This window comes from Dromaius novaehollandiae, chromosome 12 (assembly GCF_036370855.1).
Source record: "Dromaius novaehollandiae isolate bDroNov1 chromosome 12, bDroNov1.hap1, whole genome shotgun sequence".
Taxonomy (NCBI): Eukaryota; Metazoa; Chordata; class Aves; order Casuariiformes; family Dromaiidae; genus Dromaius; species Dromaius novaehollandiae.
The window spans coordinates 7,908,916-7,929,673 of record NC_088109.1 but is presented as its reverse complement, the minus strand read 5'-3'; the positions used below and the strand labels follow the sequence as shown (position 1 = coordinate 7,929,673).

The following is a 20,758-nucleotide window of genomic DNA, read 5'->3' as shown; positions in this document are numbered from 1 at the left end:
AAAAAGATCTCGTAAGAGAATCTCTTCTTGAAGGTGTTTTGACAGTGCAATTATCTGTCAAATCAGCAGGTATTTACTGCTGATGAGGCAGGAGTCCGCCTAAGTGAAGAGTGACAGCTTGATTATGTGGAAGAACATTTTCTTCAGCAGCACTTCATATTAACGACTTTGGGTCTTGTGATGCCTGCTTTATGTCACAGCCTGTATGGCCTCTTCCCGCCACGCTGCAGTCTTCTTTCCATGATGTTACTCCTTAACTTACATTAAGCGATGTTTGCAAAAAGAAGGAAAAAAAAACCCCTCGTGCTAGTTAGAGGGAAGAAAGGGATGCTTTTCTCCCTCCAAAATCCATCACTGATGCTGTTCCGCATTGGCAGAATATTGCAGGATTATATTTTGTATGACATGGAAACTCTGCTCATAACTGTGAGATGCTTTGCTCCTGCTAAGTTAATATCTGTGGCAGGATCTTAGAAGTGAAAATGAGACTAATATTAATGCGAGTTATTTTTCTTAGCTCATTCTGTGCCAGACAGTCCTTTTATTAGTAGTGTTATCTGAACTGCAGCGAGCATGAAGGCAAAACTGTTCTTGCTGGTTCTGTATGCTTCGGCCGTGCTTCCCCGTGGCTGAATCTGGTAATAGGCACATGTGGTTTGAGGACTCAAGTTCTGCATTTGTGCATAAAATAACCAGTTGAAAAACATGCATACATTTCCCCAGTTTGAGTGCGTAATTACATTAGCTGTGTGCAGAAGGAAGAGCACTCCAGGTGAGCTTTCTCCTCATCCATTCCTCCTCTTCCCAAATGTTTTGGGAATCCTAGAAATGAAGCTTTGGGCTATCTCCGGAGCACTAGGTCCAAAGGGGGTAGCAGTGGTGGCTTTCCTTGGCCTCGAAGGAAGAGGAGAGCATGGGCGTGCGCGTGCTGGGGTTCCTTGTTCGGGGCTGGAAAGCCGAAGGCTCTGCTGCGGTGCTGCAGCATCGCTGCTCCTCCAGCCTGGGACGCGGCAGCAGCGAGGTGGCGAGTCTGGCAGTGCTTTACTTCGTCTTTGAGGCAAGTTCAATTATTGCAGCTCTTCCTCCTCCTCCCCTAACCCCTCCAAGAGTCATCTGCACAGAGCCACCATGGCTGAGATTTTCCAAAGCAGAAGCCTGTATTTCAGCATTAGGCAGATATTTTCAAGAGCACAAGCCAGAATGAGGTTTTCGGTGCCCTGTGAGAATCGGGCGCTGGACGCTGTGCCTCCAAAATCCACCCCCTCCGCCTGGGAGTTAGATTTCCGCCTCCTTCCCAGAAGCATTGGACACTGACTTAGTTTCCAGAGGTGACTACTCAGTTTTGAAGAAGGAGGCAGAAGCCTATTTGTGATTTTAAATTAACTTCTGAGTATCTCGGTCCATTGTTGATGTGCAAAACAAGTCCCCTGACCTTTTTATCCAGGTTCCTCATTGAAGAAGGACCTTGATAAACTTTGTAAAAACTTTAATCATATGTTCATGAAAGGTGCTTTATAAAAGCTGGCTAGTAGTGGTAGTATTGGCAAACTCTGCTATGGAAAGCTATATTGACGTGGTAAAATCAGTGTTATCATTTGGGCTTCCACTTTTCAGATTCCTACCAATACTGTGCAGATATTTTGGACCTAAACTCAAATGTTTAAAATTGTATATTCAACCGAGACTGGAAAGAATAGCAGAAAAGATTTGAATCATCTCAGAACAATATTTGTGCTCTTCTTTGTCCATAAGTATTCTTTTAATCTTGTTTGTGATTTGTGTAACTGTGAAAATCTTATTCCCATTCTGTTGGAATTAAATATTTATAGCTGCAAATGCTCTGTTTTGCATATGTAAATTTTTTCTTTGTAATATTTATAAATCCCACAAAGCATGCTTGCATTTATATAGGTGTTAATGTAGATTTTACATTCTCTTATATACAACGTATCTTAATAATATAACAAATTTAAAAACTGAGGTAGAATACACAGTAAAAAAGCTTTTACTGTACATAGAAGAAAAATAATATTATGCGTTTACAAATATACATAAATTCATTTGTTTCCTTCTGTTGTTTAGAAAAAATGAAGCAAGTGATGCCGTTCCTTTACATCGCCTCCGCTCGGGGCCCTCAGCAGCTGAGGCTCTCCGCCGGCGCTGCAGTAACGCAACCGTTTTGGTTGCAGTGGAGCTACGAGGCGTTATGTCCATATCCGTGTTGGATACTGCTGAAAACACTTGCTGTATTTTTCCATTCACCAGTATTTCTCCCTTCTTTTCAGATGATGATGTTTCAGTAAGATACAGGCCTGTTTCATTAGTCACCTGTAAATCTAGAGCAACTGCTGAAACAAACTGTATTGGAAAAACACAGAAGAATGCTACTGCTACTACTAATAATCTCCGCAGTATTTAACACTCCTAAAAATCCCCTATCTAGATTATTCAGCCGTCTATACAAGCAGTGTCCTCCCTGCGTCGTAGCGGAGGGCTGAGGGCCGCGGCCGGGCGGCGGAGGCGGCGTCGCGTGCAGTGGCTGTGCCTGCGCCCCGCGCGGCACCGAGGTGCTCGCAGAGCGGCTGCGGCCGTGGAGAGCTGCGCTGCTGCTTGTCATCGGCTGCGCCTCACCTTACCTCGCCTTATCCTCATCCTTCCGACAGTAAACGACGATAAATTGCTCTACTGCCAGTTGGGGTAAATCCTAGCAAGTTATATCTGAGAGATTGGAGGAAAAATGTTTTCCAAAGTAAATCTTCAGTGCTGGTGTTTCACTCTTCCACAGCAACGCACCTCGCAGTGATGTGCGCCGTGTGTCACCTAATCTTAAATTCTCTCAGGTGTGAGAATGGCAACATAACCAACGAGCGGCAGGAGAAACTGCTTAAAGATATAAAAAGTGCCAGAAATTTGGCATCAGGAAAGCTCTGACTCTTTGTGCAGACTGACCGAGCTGCTCTCCAGCAGCGTCAGCTGGAGGAGCACCTCGCCTGTTTGGCTGAAGCATTTTGCTCTAGAGTAACATACATATACATGAATATGCTTTTCCCACAGGTAAATTTGTTTCTGCTTTCGTCAAAGCTCGCTTAACAACAGTTTTATCTCTTAGAGTGTTCTCCAAAGAGCTGAGTATAAATACGGAGCTATCTCAGTAGAGGCTTTGTTCCAGCTTTTTTTTAGCACCTATCTCCACTCTCAGAGTTGCTCTGCTTACTGTCAACTGCGTGATACTAGCGTCCGACTTTAGGGGTTGTGACATTGCGTTGCTTGCTTCAACTTGAAAGGCTACTTTGATTCCTTATGCACCAGCCTCTCCATACTATATATATAAAAAATACATATATATTGCGCCTTTTATTAGAAATCATAAGCGTAATCTATTTTAATATAATTTATTGGAAAATCCATATTGTTTCTGGCATTTAAGTAGAATCAGGAGACTAAGTGAAGAGGGCACTTCCCCCAGCTTGCTTTTGCTTTTGCTTTTGAGATTGCTTGTTACTTGTGGAACTTCAAATTTACAGCTTTTAGGAAAGGTCACCAAGAGCCACATATGGACTCCAGGTTTTATACCTGGTATTTCATACTTTAACTGTAACTGTAGCCCTCTTCACTCATTTGAGCTGAGTGGGTTGTCAGTGGGTGTGTGGTTATAGCAGCAGGGAGCTCAGGACTAACTTTGCAGCTCAGGTAGGTTTTTCAGTCTTGCCCTGATTCCTCTCTCCGAAGGCACCTGCAGAGCCTGGCCCGGGCAGGGGGACGCGCGGTGGCTGCGAGGCACAGCTGATGCTTTTGCAGCCATTCGTGGGCAGATGCGAGCTGCTCACCAGCAGCGCGGATGTGTCTGGGGGCTGAGCCCCTGGAATACTAATTTTCTTTCAAAACTGTGCGGTAACAAGATCAACCAGCAGCTTCCTGTCAATCTAATTCCTTGCAGGTGAAGTTAATAACCTCTTTTTCAAAAACAACAAATAAAACGCAAGCACGTTTAAACAGTTGTTGTGCTGGCAGCGTGGCAGAGAGAGTCCAGGTGACCTTCTTTCTAGTAGCCCCACTGAGGTCAAAAAAGAGAAAATGATCCAAAGAATGAGCAGAGAAAGCTGTCAAAATGTGGCTATATGCATAAACAGTATATACCTAAAACAAAAATCGTATGTCAAAATCACAGGTTAAATTCTCTTAGTAGATTAGAAGCAAGGAAAACCACTTCAGCATCATGCTCGTTCTTGTCTGGCCTCTTGATTAAAGTATGGTCTGGTGATGCTTGTAGAAATGTGACAGGATGAGGTGCTTTTTCTGTGCCTTTGCCTTTGCGCTGGAGGGGGAACATTGTAATGGCTTCGGTAAATTGATTAAACTATGATTTGAAGGATACAGACTCCAAACTTTCAGTATGTTTCCGGATGCCTCCTGTGGCAGGAGCTAACTTGCTTCAGGTGTTTGTCCCCCCCGGGACGCTGCCAGCCTCCCCCCGCAGAGCTATTTGAGGCAGTGACTGTGGTTATGAGACTTCCAGAAAGCCTGGCTAGCTACCCTCCGTAGCCGAATCCTGCGCCTTTCGCTTTGGTGTGCAGTCCTTTTTGCAAGTCATCCCTCCTGCCGTCGCTAGCACAGAGCGAATTGCAGTCTGTGAAGGAGGCGCTGCGCTGTGCACCCCCACCGCACGGGCACACGCCTCCGTGCTGCCGGTATGGCCTGAAAAGCAGAAATGCAGAAATACATTCTCCAGGACAGAACCGACTGTGAAATTGGTTTTGAAAACTTTCTGGTTACTTTGCCTCTCATTTTATGTTTATATCGCATACTTAAAGTATTGCATGAGTATATCTATAAGTAGAAGCCAGGGGGGCATGCAGAGCCCTCTATGTACAGAGCTGAGTGTTTTAAGGAAAAATAAATTCCAGATAGAGAAAAACTGACACACAGTTGGAATTTGTCTGAGTAAAGAATGAATCCCTGAGATTTTTATGTGGTGATTTACTGGGTGTAATAAAATCTATAAAGGATTAGAAGCTATTTTTATTTGAAAACTTTATAGAAGTGTCTGGACTTCTTTACTAGCGGTTTTAAAATAATTAATCCTTCATTTTTGGAAATGAATTAATTGAAGAATGTATGTGCCATTATGATTCCCCGCAGGACCACCACAACGTTATATAAAGCCAAACAGAGCATATGCAGAAATTTTCACCAGATGTCTGATGCAAACTCATTGATTTATAAGAAGTCATTTGTGAGCAGAATATTCAACTTGTGTTTAGATGGCAGAGAAAAAGGAGAGAGCGAGTGAGCTCGGATGATACATTGCACTTCATAATAACATCACATTTAAAGATTTGGGATGAACTATGAATGGCTTTTTTTCTTATTAGCGTGTATGTCCTGTGGTGCTCCCGGTGTGTGAGCAGGACTGGCAGTCGGAGCACTGTTACCATGTGGAAGATGGATCGTATTTCTGAACAACCAGGCAGAAGCCGCGTTTGCGCTAGCGGCTGGTTTCTGCGTGGAATGCGGGTGCAGTGAGTGCCGCTGAGGCTGGAATTCAGCACCTTTCATTTTAGAGGGTGTTTTTCTCCTTACACCTATTTCTGTTTGTATTGGAGGGAGGGTAAATCCAGACCAGTGAAACAGGCAGTATTTTGGGGGAGCTCTTGCAGGTATATTTTAGGCAAGTTCGAGCTGAGTGACAGGGCAGCCCGAGGAAGGTCACAGTAGCACTGCATGTCACTGCGTGGAGGACTTCTGCTGTCCTTGTTGGTGCAGCTTCTTCCTGTCACCTGCAGAAGCCTCCTGGTACAAAGCCCAGTGAACAGTATGTGCCAATACTAGCACTGTACGTCACCGTTTGAATGTTTTCTTCAGATTTTAAAAAACAAACATACAAAAGACCCACGTTCAATGTCACTGAAAGGTAAGGGCACGAGCTCTGAAATATGGCTGCCCAAGAACCACTTATGTTTCCTTTCAGTTTTCCAGTAGATGTGGTTGGAGTCTTGCCTGCCTGAGGCTTCATCCCAGGGCCCAGTGTAGGAGCAGCCAGGTGCTTGTGCACAAACAAGCAAGGGCGTTTTCTTCGTGTCATCTTCTCGGGTTACTCTGAAGAGTCTTAGTCTCTCTTGGGAGTGGACACTTATGCAATATCCCTCTTGGGGAGATAAATGAGGAGTAGGCTTTGATCAGGGAAAGTGGCTGTAAAGACCAAAGTCAAGGAAATCCACGAAGCCGCTCAGGCCATCACCCTTCCCTTCAGGGGCCAGGCAGAAGCCATCCTCCTTGCCTCTTTGAATTTCTCTCATTTATTTCTGTCCACTGTGCAAGCTTCAGTCATGAAGATAGACACTTGGGAGAGATGCATCATCTTACCTTACCTTTTCGGTTGTCCCTCAGCCTGAAATGATCTTTCCATGTCCTTCAAAATGTACTTTTTTCCTGTGGATTTTAGGAAGAATCTATTTGAATAACTCCAGCATGGCATGAACTGTTGGATTATCTCATTCCTTCTTTTTCTGGGAGAGGTTTCAAAAAAGTACAAAAAATGATGCTTTGAGTACTTTGCTATTAGGGAAGCTAATTTGATCAGTAAAAAGCAAAACCCAATGAACACCTTCCTGCTATGAATACCAAAAGTTATTTTCATCCTTAATAACTAAAGTATGTTTGTGAGTACACAGGTAATACAAAATAATTGTAAGAAAACATCACTGACTAGTGAGTATTAGGCAGTCTGTAGGCTCTGCTGACTTCATAAGCCAAGTCATGGCAAAATGAATCACATCGTTTGTATTCAGCCCAGGTAAATACACTGGGCTGAATACATTTATTATGGAAATAAATACAATGCATCTTTGCTGCCAGTTTTCAGTTAAAGATCTGTCATGTGTCTGAAAATAATTACTTGTTTAAACTTACTGTGCTGGCTAACAAAAGCCTGCTCTATGTGTGCGAAAAGAGGAGAATTACAGAAATGATTGTCCAAGCAAGCAGCTAATACAGTTTAGACACATTAAAGTATTTTTGCAGTTATTTTATAAGATTTTTTTAATCATTTCTACCTATAAGAGTAACTGAAGGGTTTTGTTGTCAATTCAGAGTATCTGAAAGTTATTTTGAAATCAGTGCAGAGTAGCAAGATTAAAAATTGATTTTTTCTAGGTTTTTTGTTTGTTTGTTTGTTTTTGTAAGAAGAAAAATACCATGAGTTTAAGTGAGGTATGTCTGAATTTCTTAGGATAATTTTTAGCTGGCTGATCAATAGTTCCCATTTCGGTTGCTTTGCAGTTCCTAATTTACCCGAAAGATGGCGGGATAGCCAAGCTGCTGATCCAGTCGGGTGCCCGTGAAAGGTTTCTAACACTTCTTGAGATCAGCTGCGGGTATCTTCACTTTACTTTTGTCTCTAGGAAGAGACTTAAATACCAAGGGTTTTAGGTGATAACTAAATACGTAACTAAATGCTTGTCCTCTACTTTATTCCTTCTTTTCAGTGGGGTTGCAAGCAGCATCGGAATAAGCAGAGGTTTAAGTTTAAGGCGCACGTTCATTAGAGTTCAGCGGTGTACTCCTTGGGTGCATGGCTCTTTATGGGGCATCCTCCTTATTAAAGAGTATGTCAGAAGTCCAACTACTAGCTCAATAGGTTATTTTTGTGTTACAGACTTCAGGCCCGCAGCAACAGTCTGCTCATGGTGAATGATACTGGGTGTTTTGATAGTACAGGATATTGCCAATATCCCTTGCAGGCTCTAGACATGGATTTCAAAGAGACCTGGTCACCGAGCACCAGGGCGAGGTGACGCTTTTGGACACTGCTGGAGAATTTGGCGGGGGTAGGTGAGTTTGCACACAGGCCACAGTAGGTGAGGTTTCTCTCAGCTCTCGCTTTCCACCAAGAGTACAGTTTATCCTTGTGTTTGTCCGAGAAGAAGGTATCTGCGATACCTGAAAAGAGGCTTGCCGAAAAATGCATTAGGCAGGTTATGCCACCTCTTTGGTTTCACCCTTTTTGGTTCCCCTGACAGCGCGCGGGGTCTGCAAGGGGGCTGCTTGATTGTCTCCTGCGAATGTGCGTAGCGATTTTTGCACCCTAAGCTTAGCTTTAAATTTGATTTAGGGTAGGAGTCTGAATCTATAGTCTGTAAAACACTGTTTGTACTAGAAACTTGTACAGTCTGTCTCTCTAGGGGACCTCCAGTCTTATGAAATAGCCTATTTCGTCATCGCCTGTACTTGCAGTACCTGTCGTGCTCATTCGATGGGAAAGCAGTGGTCAGGTTTGCCCAGCGTCGCACTGCTTGCGGCAGAGGCGTTGCAGCCGTCTTCTCCCACCCCTGTACGCCTGTGGTGGTTGGTACCAGCTGCGCGCAATTGGCCATGCGCTGCCCTCAGTTACCACTGTGCGATCCCTTCAAGAAAATAAAATGTTCTTATAATTTAGTTTTCTGGATTCTAGACAAACAGAGCTCTGAGCATACCGAGATAAATTCAGCCCTAGAGAATGAGGAAATCTCTCTAGTCAGTTAACATGAAAGGATACAAATTGATTAAATTGCCAGTGCTCTTGCAGTCCTGTGTGTGTTGAGCGGAGGAGGAGGAGGAGGAGGAGGAGAACTTGAGGAGTCCCTCTGAGTCCCAAGTATCTTTCCTCCATATTAATGAAGATAAGTAACATTGATATAAACTAGTTCACTGAATAATCTTGTGGTGAGCTCTAAAGATCACCCGTTTACAACAGATCCTTTTTTATTTCTCTTTATTAGCTCAGGGGTCATTATTATTTGCCAAGCTACCGCAGTCTGCATCGCAGGCACGTGGATTAGAGAAGAAAGGTTTTTCTCTTTGTAGGGGCAAAGTAAATGAATTTACATTGAAGTTGCTTCCTCTTTCTAATCTCCATGTTGTTCACCAGCTTCTCCTAGGAGACTGGGGGCAGTTCTTACTGTAAACTAATTGTCTGCATTGGAAAGCCCTTGTGCATACCTAGCGTTAGCTCTTCCAGGTAATTAATTAGTATAATGGCTTTCCATTTTCTTTTTAAGCCAGGTCTGCATGAGACTCGATTTATTAAATACGTTCTGCAATGGGGCAAAAAGTCCTAACAGTTAACCGTGCCTTCAGAAATGTAGTGTATTGCAAGGTAATCGCTCTGTTATGGGTGACAACATGTGACGATTTATTTTGCCTTTTGAAAGCAGTGACTTAAAATACACTTCTGTTTATGGTGTAGGTCCCCTATTTTATCCTTGAAAACTTGTGGGGCAAGTGGTGGTTGGTGTTCAGCAGAACTTTCCCTTGGGGCAGGTGGGAGCCCAGCGGGCCCCGCTGCCTGGCGTGCCGCAGTGGTGCGCACCGTCCAACGAGACAGGATTGCGCTAGACACTGCTGGTTTATGTTGCGCCAAGTGTGTGTGTGGGGGAAACGTATGTTTTTAAATGTCCTTTTAATCTGGATTCAAACCAAGGGCCGCTGTAAGTAATAATTTTAACAGGTGAAAACTAAGCAGCCAGGTATCTTGTCGTTATCTCTTTGGTCAGTGTGCAGCTGTGCCAAAACACAGCCTGTGGGTGAGAAGGGAAACGATGGGGGGAAATGTATCTGACTCACTTCGGAATAAACGTCTCCTACACAAATTGCTTCTGCTGTTGATATTTTGCTAACGATGCCTTACAGAAGTATAAGGCAAATCTGGTACGAGCCATTTAAACAGAGACGGTGTCTGTCTCCCGGGCTGCCTCCTGAGCGGTCCCTGGGGTCCATCAGCGGGGGGACCTGTCCCTGCTTTCACTTAACCTATTAGCAAGTGTAATTAGTTTTCTGTGCCTTAGCCCGGCGAGGAACAGTCTGGCACCTTCGCAAGGCACAGTGCTTTGTACTGGGGAGGTTCAAAGGGTGATTTTGCTGGCCCGGTCCTCCCTCGGCGTACCAGGGCGGGCGCAGTTTTGGTGCACGCATTCCTAGCTGAGCGCGCGCCTGCGTCCCGTCCTGGTGTGCTCAGGGCGATGGGCTCAGGGTGATATTAAGGAGCAATCTGTGAGGGAGCGTGATGGAACAGATATTAAAATCTGCTTATCCTTGAATTTATTACTCTGAGGTCATGCATAACCTGCTTCTAAATCCCTGATGTGTTGCATGTAACATCCAGTATAAATTTAATTCCGTATTTTCTGATGATTTCTTTCCTCTCTTGTTTAATAATGCCTAAAGAAGTGATTGAACATTATCCAAATCTTTCACATGTTGCCCCATCATTTTCTAGTTCAGAAAGGGGGGATGTCTTTTCAGGTGTAAGAGCTGAGAGCTGCCGGAAGCCCCGTGGCCGCGGTCGGCCGGGCAGCGTGCCACGCTCCTCGCCTCGGCGCAGCGCTGGCGCACAGAGCTGCTGCGGGGCTGGCACGTTTGCTCTCCCACGATAAGGCAGAGCGCGTCCCACCTTCCTGTAAAAGGCTGGTCAATGCTGCCCAGTCTCATTTTCTGGGAGTTCATCAAAATTCGATAGAGAGGACACCGAACGTGCCGGGCTGCTTGTGGAGGAGCCCTCCGGCCTCAGCCGCGCAAAGCTGCGGAACAAACATATTCCTCTTGTCGTGCCAGCGATGCTGCGTCGGTGCACAGCGTTTCTCTTCTGAAGTGCGTTTACTGGTTCCTCTTGTAGTTTTGCTTATTTTATATCTGTCTCAAAACAAAACAGTGTTCAAAGGTTTTATTAGCTGTAAGAGCTACCATGGAAAAAGTCAATATTTGTTTGCATAATTTACCCTAGGGTTAAATGTTATTTCCTCCATTCCCTACTTGCAGCTGGCCCACATAAGAGTTTTTATGGTCACTGAGTCGAGTTCAGGGACTTGGTTGATTGGTGGAGGCTCGTACTTTGTCACCACGCAGAGTGGCGTTGTCAGTGCCACAGCTGTTTCCTAGGGTATAAATATATAGGGTGACCTTAGTTCAGTTACTCACTTTGCTATGTGATCTTTGGCGACTGTGGTTTGGGGGTTTTGTTTCTCCTTAACGATCCCCCTTTGCTGCATTAAACACCCAGCTCTGAGCATCAGACTTCCAGGGCGTTTTGCGCAACGGGACGCTGGTGCCCGCACCGGACAGCAGCAGTATGGGGAAGTTTGCCTACCAATGTGCCTCTGCCAAAAGGCAGCACCTTGTCCGTGAACGTTTCTGCATTTGCATCAACTCTTTTATCTGAGTGGAGGGATAACAGTGCGTCTCTGTACTGGTGCGTTCAACAAGCAAAACGTGAACGTAGATAATTCCCTTCCTGAATTAATTTTCATATTGCACAGTCATGCGCTAATACTGAAACTATCATTATATTTTACTAAAATACTTTCAAATAAAACTTCCTTAAGTCAGTAACAAGACTTGCCCTGTAACCTCCTCCCTCCTGGTTTATTGAAATATGCAGTCAGTAAAGAAGTGACTTCTTTAGATGCCTTTACCTTAAAATTGGACTTAAGGCAACTATTTTATTTATCTGTGGGACTTTTCAGTGATGTTTGTCATTGCAGTAACATATTTTAAATTTAATGGTTGCTATCAAAATAAACAACTGTAACACAAGCTGGCATGTGTACGGTGCAGAGCACGTAGGCGGGCATATCTCCCAGGCACATGCCTTCTCGATAGAGCGTACTATCCTCAGCCAGAGGACACAATGCTAATATAAAGGCGGTTTTATCCTGAACATAAATTAGCAGCATTCAGGTATGCATTTTAATACTAGCTAGTAATTACCTTCATAAGTTTTCAGCTAGTATTTGTGGGGTTTGTGATTCTTCACATTTTTGTTTGAAGAAACACAGTTCTGAATTTTCCAGAATGAGAAAATATTAGTAAAGCCATGTTGAAAGTAGTCATGCATTTTTGTACTTGACTTTAGTGTGTGCCTGAAGCACAATATGCACCCACAAGCTCACTCCTATTACAAAATTGTGAATTGTAAAACCAAAAAAAGTCTGTTAAATTCTAAGCAAACAAAAGTATGCTTTTCTTGGGGATTGAGAGCTGTTGAGATGATGTTGATTATATGAAGCATAACCAAGCACTGTTAATCTTGGCTGGCCATTAATCCCAAAGAAATTCCTTTCCCAGAAAACACATTATTACTGCCATAAAACAGAGAGAGGAGATGAGGCTGCAGGGAACCTAGATGTGTGTGTGTATATATATAAATATATATGTATTTTAAAGAATGGTTCATTTTTAGTTGGTTTACACGAGGTGTTTCAAGAGTGTTAATATACTGTGCATTAGCTAGCTGGATTGTATTAATCATCTCAGTGCTCGTGTTTTGCCCAGCCTCATCTGAAGATACTTAATCCAGTGACAAGTGTGTTAACCATTGCGTAGACTGTGCAGGGAGCTTTCGGTACCATCAGTCAGTGAACTCCCTTATGGCTTTTTAGCAGTTGTATTTCGTAATACTCACATGTCACAAATCATAATGATGTTTCCATTATATTCTCATTTGGATATAATACTGTAGGGCTTAAAAAACAAAAGCAAAAGTTTGCACTGGTTTTCTTTTGTGTGTTAAGTACAGGCACAGCAAGTCTCATCAGTACTGTTGCTACTCAGCGTGCAACTTTGACATAAATGTTTCAGCTCATATAGATCGGAGACATACTAGATGCAAAATTAAGGTGCCAGGAGACGGTTGGTTTCGTGCCCTGTTCCACGGGAGCAGGTGAACGCTTGCGCCCGCCCGCGGGAGCGGGGAGTGTGCCGAGGCAAGCACCAGACCGGAGGGGCAGGTAAATCCTGCTGGGGTGGCAGTACCAGCGTAGGCTCATCACAAAACTGCAGTGTTTCTTCAGAAAAGGTTTATTAGGACTAAATAACAGCCTGGCCAGGGAGCTCGTGGTTTCAGCTCGCTGTCTGTGAGGTTCTGTTTCTTGGCGCATCAGCGCGTATGCCGTACGCTCTGGGTTTCGGGGCTGCACGTGGCTCGGGGGTCCGGCGCTCCCGCGCAGCGAGCCCTGCCGCCCGCTGCCCTCGTGTCCCGGGGCTCCGGCTGAGCCGTGAGCTTGCCCACATCTGCCCAGCAAGTCCGGACCCATCAGCGCAAACATGGCAGTGAAAGTGAAGATAATGAAGGCGCTTCTGTAGTACGTGTTTTAATCTTAAGAGACAAAGGACTACTATGTATGTAGTGGTATCGGCAGAGCTGTAAACTCCAGTTACATAGTTTCACAGTACAGAGTCCTGGCTTTATTGCCCATAAAAGTGGATCAAAGGTTTTCCTTTCTTTTTTCTTCTATTTTCTTCTATCGATCTACTATTTCTGGCAATCAAACGGCCTTCATTGGCTCCCAGATGAACCTCTTTCCGAAGGGGCTCTCTGGCTCCTTGGCCACTTCTGTACTTTCCTTGGGGGATTTCCAGGCATCCACTATCCTTCTGTCGGTGGATCTGTGGGAGGAAAGTGGCTTTTCCTGAAGACCCGCCACTGCTCAGTGATGGACCGAGACTGCAGCCTCTGTTTCCCAGGTATGGCTGCCCAGCTGGGGTGAGTCCTGCCAACACTGGCGACTGCAGAAGGGGCGCCCTGCAAAAAATTTTTTCAAAAGAGAAGTCACGCGCTATTCACACAGAAAATTAATCATCTTGCATGCCTATGGATCTGTCAAAAGAAACTGAAATATTTTGATGTTATTATAATGAAATGCAGTTTTCTAATAACTGCTGAATTTTGTGGCACGCCAGAAGTGTGTCTTGCTGTGAGCCGCGCTGAGGGGAGCAGAGGCAGAACCAGAGAAGGTAAAAACAGTAGCTCAGTGATCGGTTTTCTGTCGTTCTCAAAGAAATCTATAAATTCTGTCGTAAATAAAAGCTCTGTCTAATACTGTTTCAGACGCTGTTCCAGTGGATGTAAATAATCAGTCCCTATTGGAGTGCACCAAATAATGTTGTTTACACTTGCTTTTGGCACAAGCGAAGGTTTGTAGGATCGACCCCTGTCTTTGAGGGACAAAATCAGTTCAGAGTGACAGCAGAAAATTTTGCATCAGGAATCCTGGCTTTGGTCTCATGGTTTGACTGTGATCTAATCCTCTTTATGGCTTGCTTTTCTCATCTCTAAAATTTTTTGTGTTTTACAACCTGCTATAGTTTACATAGTTGTCTGCTTTGCATGCTCACACGTTGCATAAATGAGTGTGTCTTAGCATCCTGAAACATCTTTATTGTAATGAAAATTCCTTTTTTGCTCCAAAATTGGGCCCCTATCCAAATCTCCTCACCAGAGGTTAGGAGAGAGTTTATTGCAGACTCCTGCAGGCTTCTTCTCAGAAGTCAATGACGGACCATTTTCTTTTCCCCTGCTCTAAAGCAAAGTATTTTGTTTTATGCGAGATGGTAAAAGAACAGGAATGTGTAGCTCCATGTTTCACTTTCAGTTTTCCCACTGATCTGCAAGGTGACTTTGAAAAGTTATTCTGATTTTCTTCTGTTAGGGCTTATGTTCTTTGTGCTTTGGTACTCGCACCTTTCAGGTAGGGATAATGCTGCTTTATTTTTTGCAGGGGTTTCTTTGAGGTACATAGTTGAAAAGTACAGTTTCTAGTCTACATCCCCTTGAAGTGAGTGAAGATTTCCATTGCCTTAATAGGCTTTGGATCTGTTCTTAGAAGAGCAAAATGACTACAAAGATTCATTGTTTTGCCTGCTCCATAGCAACAGACACCATAAAGCCTTTTCCCAGATGTGTTTATTTAAAGGAATTGTAAGTTCAGTTAAAAAATAAAGCAAAGTTGTAGCTATTGTTTTAACACTGATTTTTGTACGTCAATTTAAAGGGGAAAAAAATAAATAGGACACTACCAAAGGAAATGAAGCACTTTTTATGAGAGATATGATAAGAAATCCATTTGGGGGCATACAAAAGTATGGTGAGTATAGTGAAGTGTTAGCTTATAAAGAACGGTGTGGCATATTTGATAATTCATATGAAACTCCAGGTCATTTGGAAAAGTTATCACAGTATACTGGTTTTTTTACAGTTAGAGGATCAATATTTGTTGATAATCATCACACACCAAAAGAGAATATTGTGAAAGAGCATTTCATGTGCAGTACACCCTTGTAACTGATATATCACAAGATTTTTTTTAATTTTTGTTAAAGAACGCTTCATTTTCATTAGGTGTACAGGGTGAAGGGAGAGTATGAGAAGCAGAGAATTCATGGAGGAGGAGGAAGACCCATGTTATGGGTTAGCAAATTTGTTTCAAGGGATTAGTTGGATTATTGGAAATGAACTAGTATCCCCCAAAAGTCCAGCATGAGAGGAATGACATTTTGATCTGTGTATGCATTTTAATTTAGGATAGTTCCTGGTTGCATTTATATTCTGAAGGAAGATCCTCCCCGGTAGTTTTTTCTTTGTTTTCTGGACAAGCCTTTGCTTTTATTCAAGTAAAATGCAAAATAAATACCCGTTTCAGCCTTTTAGATCTTGGAAATAATGGTGTATTAAATGTGATTAAGTTGCGAATTACTCTTAAGCAGGGTCATAATTACTGTAGATTTAGATGACATGTTGTACAAATTGCTGTGTGCTCTTAATTACAAATTGAGTTTGTTGCCCTCTGGGGGCTTATAAACCTTATCTTAGCTATTAACACATTAAATAACAGTGATTTATGTAAATTACTGGATAACCCCAAATTTCAGTGTGTTGTGCTTACATTAAGGTTTAATTATATTTCCATATTAGAAACAAAATGCGGTTAGTTTTAGCAAGGACGATTGCATAGTCTAAGGATAACATTCTCTACTGAGACATTGATAAATATAGTAACGGTAACAAAACTGGAGCTGTCTTTGTAAGTCTGCTGTTGTTGGTATTTACTGGTCACAGTGAAATGAAAATGGGGGTGGTACTGAGTGAGTGAACTAACAGCTGCAGTCAATAAGGGATGAGTTGTCAGTCCTGAGCTCTCCCACTGCCGCTGTCGTTGTTGTGACATGCTGGTTTCAGGATCCTTCACCTCCTTAAGTTTTGGACTGATCTAGTGAAGATAAGTTCATAGCTTGAAACCTTTGTTTGCTTCCTGTTGCACAGAAATAGCAAACATAACTTTGTGTTGCACTATTAGCTCTGCTCCCAGAAATTGCTGGGAATAGGGATACTAAGGTACAGAGACTTAATTCCCTGTCTCCCTACTCTGCAGTACATATATCCACAATATCTTGGTGGCAGCTTGAATGTGAACTAGGTGTCAAATGGCAGCTGGAAAACAGCAATATATAGGAGCCTCCGCATGTCCCTCTGGTTGTGCCAAAGCTTCCTACACAAAGAGCAGATGGATAAAGTGGTACAAAAACCCACATCAGCTCTGTGCTGTAAGAAGACCCTCCCCTGGCCCCCTCTTCTGAGGCCTGAAACAACACCTTGATATATTTGGCACGCAGCACTGCACCTATCTAGTCAGGACAGCAAAAATACGTAGCTATGTACTTCCAAAAAATTGTCCTAAAAAGTCAAGCCTATGTCTCTGTGAAAAATCACAGCCTGTTACCTGACTGAGGATAGTTTATGCAGCATGGATTATGGCTCAGTGAAGATGATTTGGGAATGTTTAAAAACAAACATTAAAAAAAGCTTTCCAAAAATAATTGCATCAGGCTGCCTTAACTCGCAAACCACAATGCCATCTGCCTAGTGCAGCAAGAATTTGTTTTTCTGCATTTTAATTTCCCCTGCTGGAATACATGAGAGAAATTATGTTTTGAATATGTACAAGATCTTGATGTTTAGTCTCTACCTTGGGTTTTAAGGACTGCCACTAAAAAAACAAAATGATTTTACAGAAACTTTGTAGCAGAATGGTCAAAACACAAATTTGAGAATTTGAGATTCTTGAAATTGGGGGGTGGGAAGCTATGACAATAACGTAAGTAGCATTTGAAACAGGAGGTATGTTGGTATCACACACCAACACAGAAGGAAGATTGTGTTTGAAATGGATGCAGAAAAGCATTTTCTTCAGATAATTTGGTGACTACTTTTGACATCTGAGCTGCCCTCTCCAGTACGTATTCTCCTTCACAGCCTGCGCTAAAACTGTCTGCACCCGGTTCCTCCTCCGGCAACCGGTTGCCTTTCAGTAGGTGACCTGTGGACTACTTCTGCTTGCTTTGGGCTGGTCTCTGTTTACAAGACGAGATGACGATGGATGTGGGAGGGCATTGAGTGGGGACCAGAAAAATGTGGGACTGTTGCTAGGGACCGTCTATCCGAGACTGGGCTCCCCGAGAAATTTTAGATACGATGTCAGAGGCTCCTGTAGTGGCGAGTCTGTCTGGACAACCACTAGATGTTGACAGTAGGCAGTGCAAGTGTAAGTAGTCGCTGGTTATTGACTTGCTTTAACTTTACTGTCAAAATGGTCGTTGTAGGCGTATCTTTAACACATTGCAGTCTCACGTAAAGCTAGTTAAGTCTATGCTTATATGCTTTGTGGGATCTATGCCTAATGCTTCCTTAGGAAACTGTGCAAAATGCATATTAGATCTAAATATTTAACCGGGCTGAAGTGAAGTTGCTTTGATTCTTTTATCATCGAGAAAGATGTGATCAGCTCTTGTAGTGTGTGTTATAAATAAAAGGTATGTTGTATATACAATACAAGGACACAGCTGGGCCTTTCATTATGCTCGCTCTTGTACCGGATTTGTTTGAGCAACATTTTCAGTTTCTAACTAAACTTCAGAGTTTCCCCAAACTGCAGAGATCAGCCAGTGTTTCTTTTATTTTCTGGAATATTTTTATTCCTAAAAAGTATACTGCACATTGCTCTGTCCCCACAGAAAGCTTCAATAAATATTGTGCAAATGATTATGAATGAAGCCTTTTGTGGTGAACTTACCAAAAAATAAAATGGAAAAACGCCCTACAAGAATGGTTCTTGTTTTCTAAATTAGCTTCCCATTCTCCAGTCCTCTGGCATCGAATGACGCCCAGGGGTGTCTGTGGTTGGGCTGTTTGCTCAGCTTACGTAGACATAATGCTTATTTTGATGAAGAGAAACTTATTTGGAAAGCAAGTGTTTCTGATGATTCTGTTAAACGTTTTCACAGGAAACTCAAAACTCAAAACCAGTCTTGCTTTTTTGTGTTATTGCAGGGTATTAACTCTAGGGGACTTACTGTTTCTCAAGACACTAACTTCTTTGTACCTGTAGGTAGCACTATTTATCTGCTGGATTTATGGTGGAGTTTCAGCTGGGTTGTTGTTATCCTGTAAAGCTAAAAGCGCTGTAAGACTAGTCCACCAAAGAAACTCTTGCTTAGCAAGTTCTCTTCAAAACTATTTATGGTCTAGCTGGGAGGAGGAACTCCTGCTGCATGTTAAGGTGGAGCGGCCAGCTGATCTGGTGATGTTGACTGGGAAAGACGAGTTGTGGAACTGGCTTGTTCCTGAGGCTTTCCGAGCTTGGGTTAACCTTCCGGATATGCTGTAGACACTTTGCTGTTCTAGGCTTTTTGGGAGGAAGGCTGGGAAAGCATCATGAAGAGTAAGCAATTTTGTTAAAATAGATAGAAAATGATATTGCAGAATCTACAGTCTTTCTAGACTAGGATATAATGGGATAGCAAAGGATGAAAGGACCTTGAAACTTATTTGAATTATTTATTTTTATCCGAAGTTCTAGTTTTGATGGGTGCATTTCTTCTGTTAATCAGTCTATCATTCCTCTCAAAATTGTCTGTTGTTCTCCTGCCAGGAGGCCTCGATAGCCATTACTGCGTTACCAGCTGTACATTTGCTATGTGTGTGCTTCACAGGACCAAAGTAATGTTTTGCCTTGCAAAACTGCAAACCTCTAACAATCACGTGCTAGTGTAATATATATATATATATAATGTTTTATCGAAAGTAAGCAGCCTTTGGATCATTGTGCTAATATTTAGAACAATAACAGGGAAAGTGAAATGCTATTGTTTCAAGAGACTCCGGTGCTGACAAAAGTGCTGAATTGCCTTGCCTAGCTGCGTGCCTTGGAGTAAGCGTATGGAAAATTAGCAGAATACTTGCCACCAGCACAGCTGCTGTCATTGCATTTAGAATTTTTTAAAAAGAAGCTAAGTTATTTTTTCTGTTCTTATTCTGGTGCATCGGAAATATTTTTAGCGTTGCTGTTTTATGTTGCGCTCTCCCCGGGCTTTTCTCGGCCCTCAGAAGCGCCAGGCAAAAGGCGGCCGAACCTTCTGCCGCAGGGGGCTTATCTGCTTCTATCAGATGCTTCGAGTGCCAACGTATGGCTAAAGATAGTTTAAAAGATGCTTGGCGTTTTTTCTTTTTTGAGGCTGATGGACTCGGGACAGTGCGAGGCCAGCTTGGGCCGCCCGGCACTTTGCTCCAGAGGTGCGTGGTTTGAGGGGCCCGGCACAGCCCACCCGAGCTGCGCGGAGCCCCGCGGCCGCCTTTCCCACTGCTTAATCCCTCCCCGGGCGCTAACCCCGGTTACAAGCCGGTTCCGCTGCGCCCGGGCGGCGGCAGGGCCGGGAGCGGCGAGGCGAGGCGAGGCGGTCTCCGCCCGCCGCGGCCGTTGGCGCCCGCGCGTTGCCCGGGAAACCGGCCGCGCCCGCGCGCGGCCTGGCGCTGCCGGCGCCTGCGCGCGGGCGGCGGCGGCGTTGGGGCGCGAGCCTGGGCCGGGCGCGCGCCCGCGCGGCTTGGCGGCGCCCCCCGGCCTGTGCGCGCAGGGGGGCGGGCGGGGCGGCGGCGGCGGCGGGCGGCTATGGTGGCGGCGCGGGGCTGCCCGCCTGCGACTCCGGCCCGGCCATGTGGTGCCTGCACTGCAGCTCGGAGCGCACCCAGTCGCTGCTGGAGCTGGAGCTGGACAGCTGGTAAGCGCCGGCGGGGCGGCCGGGGGCCGTTGGCGGCGGCGGCCGTTGGCGGCGGCGCGGGCCGGGCCCGTGCCCCCGCCGCTCTTTGTTAAGTTGGCGGCGTCTGGCGGAGCCGCGCCGCCGGGATCGGGCCCACCGGCGCCTCCCGCCGCGCCGTGTCGCGACCCGCGCTGCCACCCCCCCCCCCCCCCCAAAAAAAAAACTTCAGTCCAAGGGCCTTTAAAGTAGGCACGCTGGGTGACTGATGCAGGAGAAACGACCCCCAGAAAATCGTGTGTGGTGTTGATGCGCACATAGGAGCGTGTCTTGTTATGGTGGTGTAGTTAACTACTTAAATAGCGCGTGCCAAAATTACAAAAATGCAGTATGCTATTATATAAACCACTTCGCGACTAAATACACAAGCCAGCGCACAGGCACGCTTTTCGTGTGCAGTGCTGTAAGTTCTGGTGGGCTGAAATAGCTGCTCCGGCAAATGATTTGCAGAATAAATGTATCTTCTGTACAGCGTAAGAGTTTACTACAGAAATAATTTCATTACCTTCTGAACTGATTGGCTGTTAAAGAAACATCCAGTTTTAAGTTAATATATGCAACGTCTTAAATTGTGTATGTGTGTGTGAAAATAGTATAAAAGGAGGAAGTGAGTAGGCTTAGTGTGGCTACATATGAATACAAAAATGTCTTTTCTATAAAAGAAAGGAAAATGCTTTTTGATAAGAAAAATGTTTTCTAGTACAGCTTACAGTCACACGTTTAATAATCCTTAGGTCAGTTTTTACCCTTGAGAAAATATAAAGTTCAGATGGAAAGTTTGCTGTGTGGAGTTGGTAAAGTTTGCATAAATGACATTACAATGGCATGGTTTGCTGCATAACATAATGCATATGTTACTTTAATG

The 20,758-nt window shown here is 44.1% G+C and overlaps 1 protein-coding gene across 12 annotated transcripts in view; it reads left to right on the top strand.

The window, feature by feature from the left end:
• The window catches only part of IQSEC1 (IQ motif and Sec7 domain ArfGEF 1), a 340,763-nt gene that overhangs the window by 249,599 nt on the left and 70,406 nt on the right, over positions 1-20,758 (top strand). Inside the window, exon 1 of one of the 12 annotated variants that reach the window (XM_064518863.1) lies at positions 19,500-19,857. The exons of the other annotated variants lie outside the window; for them this stretch is intronic. Within the exon in view, the coding sequence (XP_064374933.1) occupies positions 19,793-19,857 (65 nt within the window). The 5' untranslated portion in view covers positions 19,500-19,792. Of the gene's footprint in view, positions 1-19,499; positions 19,858-20,758 lie in introns of those variants that run through there. 12 annotated transcript variants of the gene reach the window in all.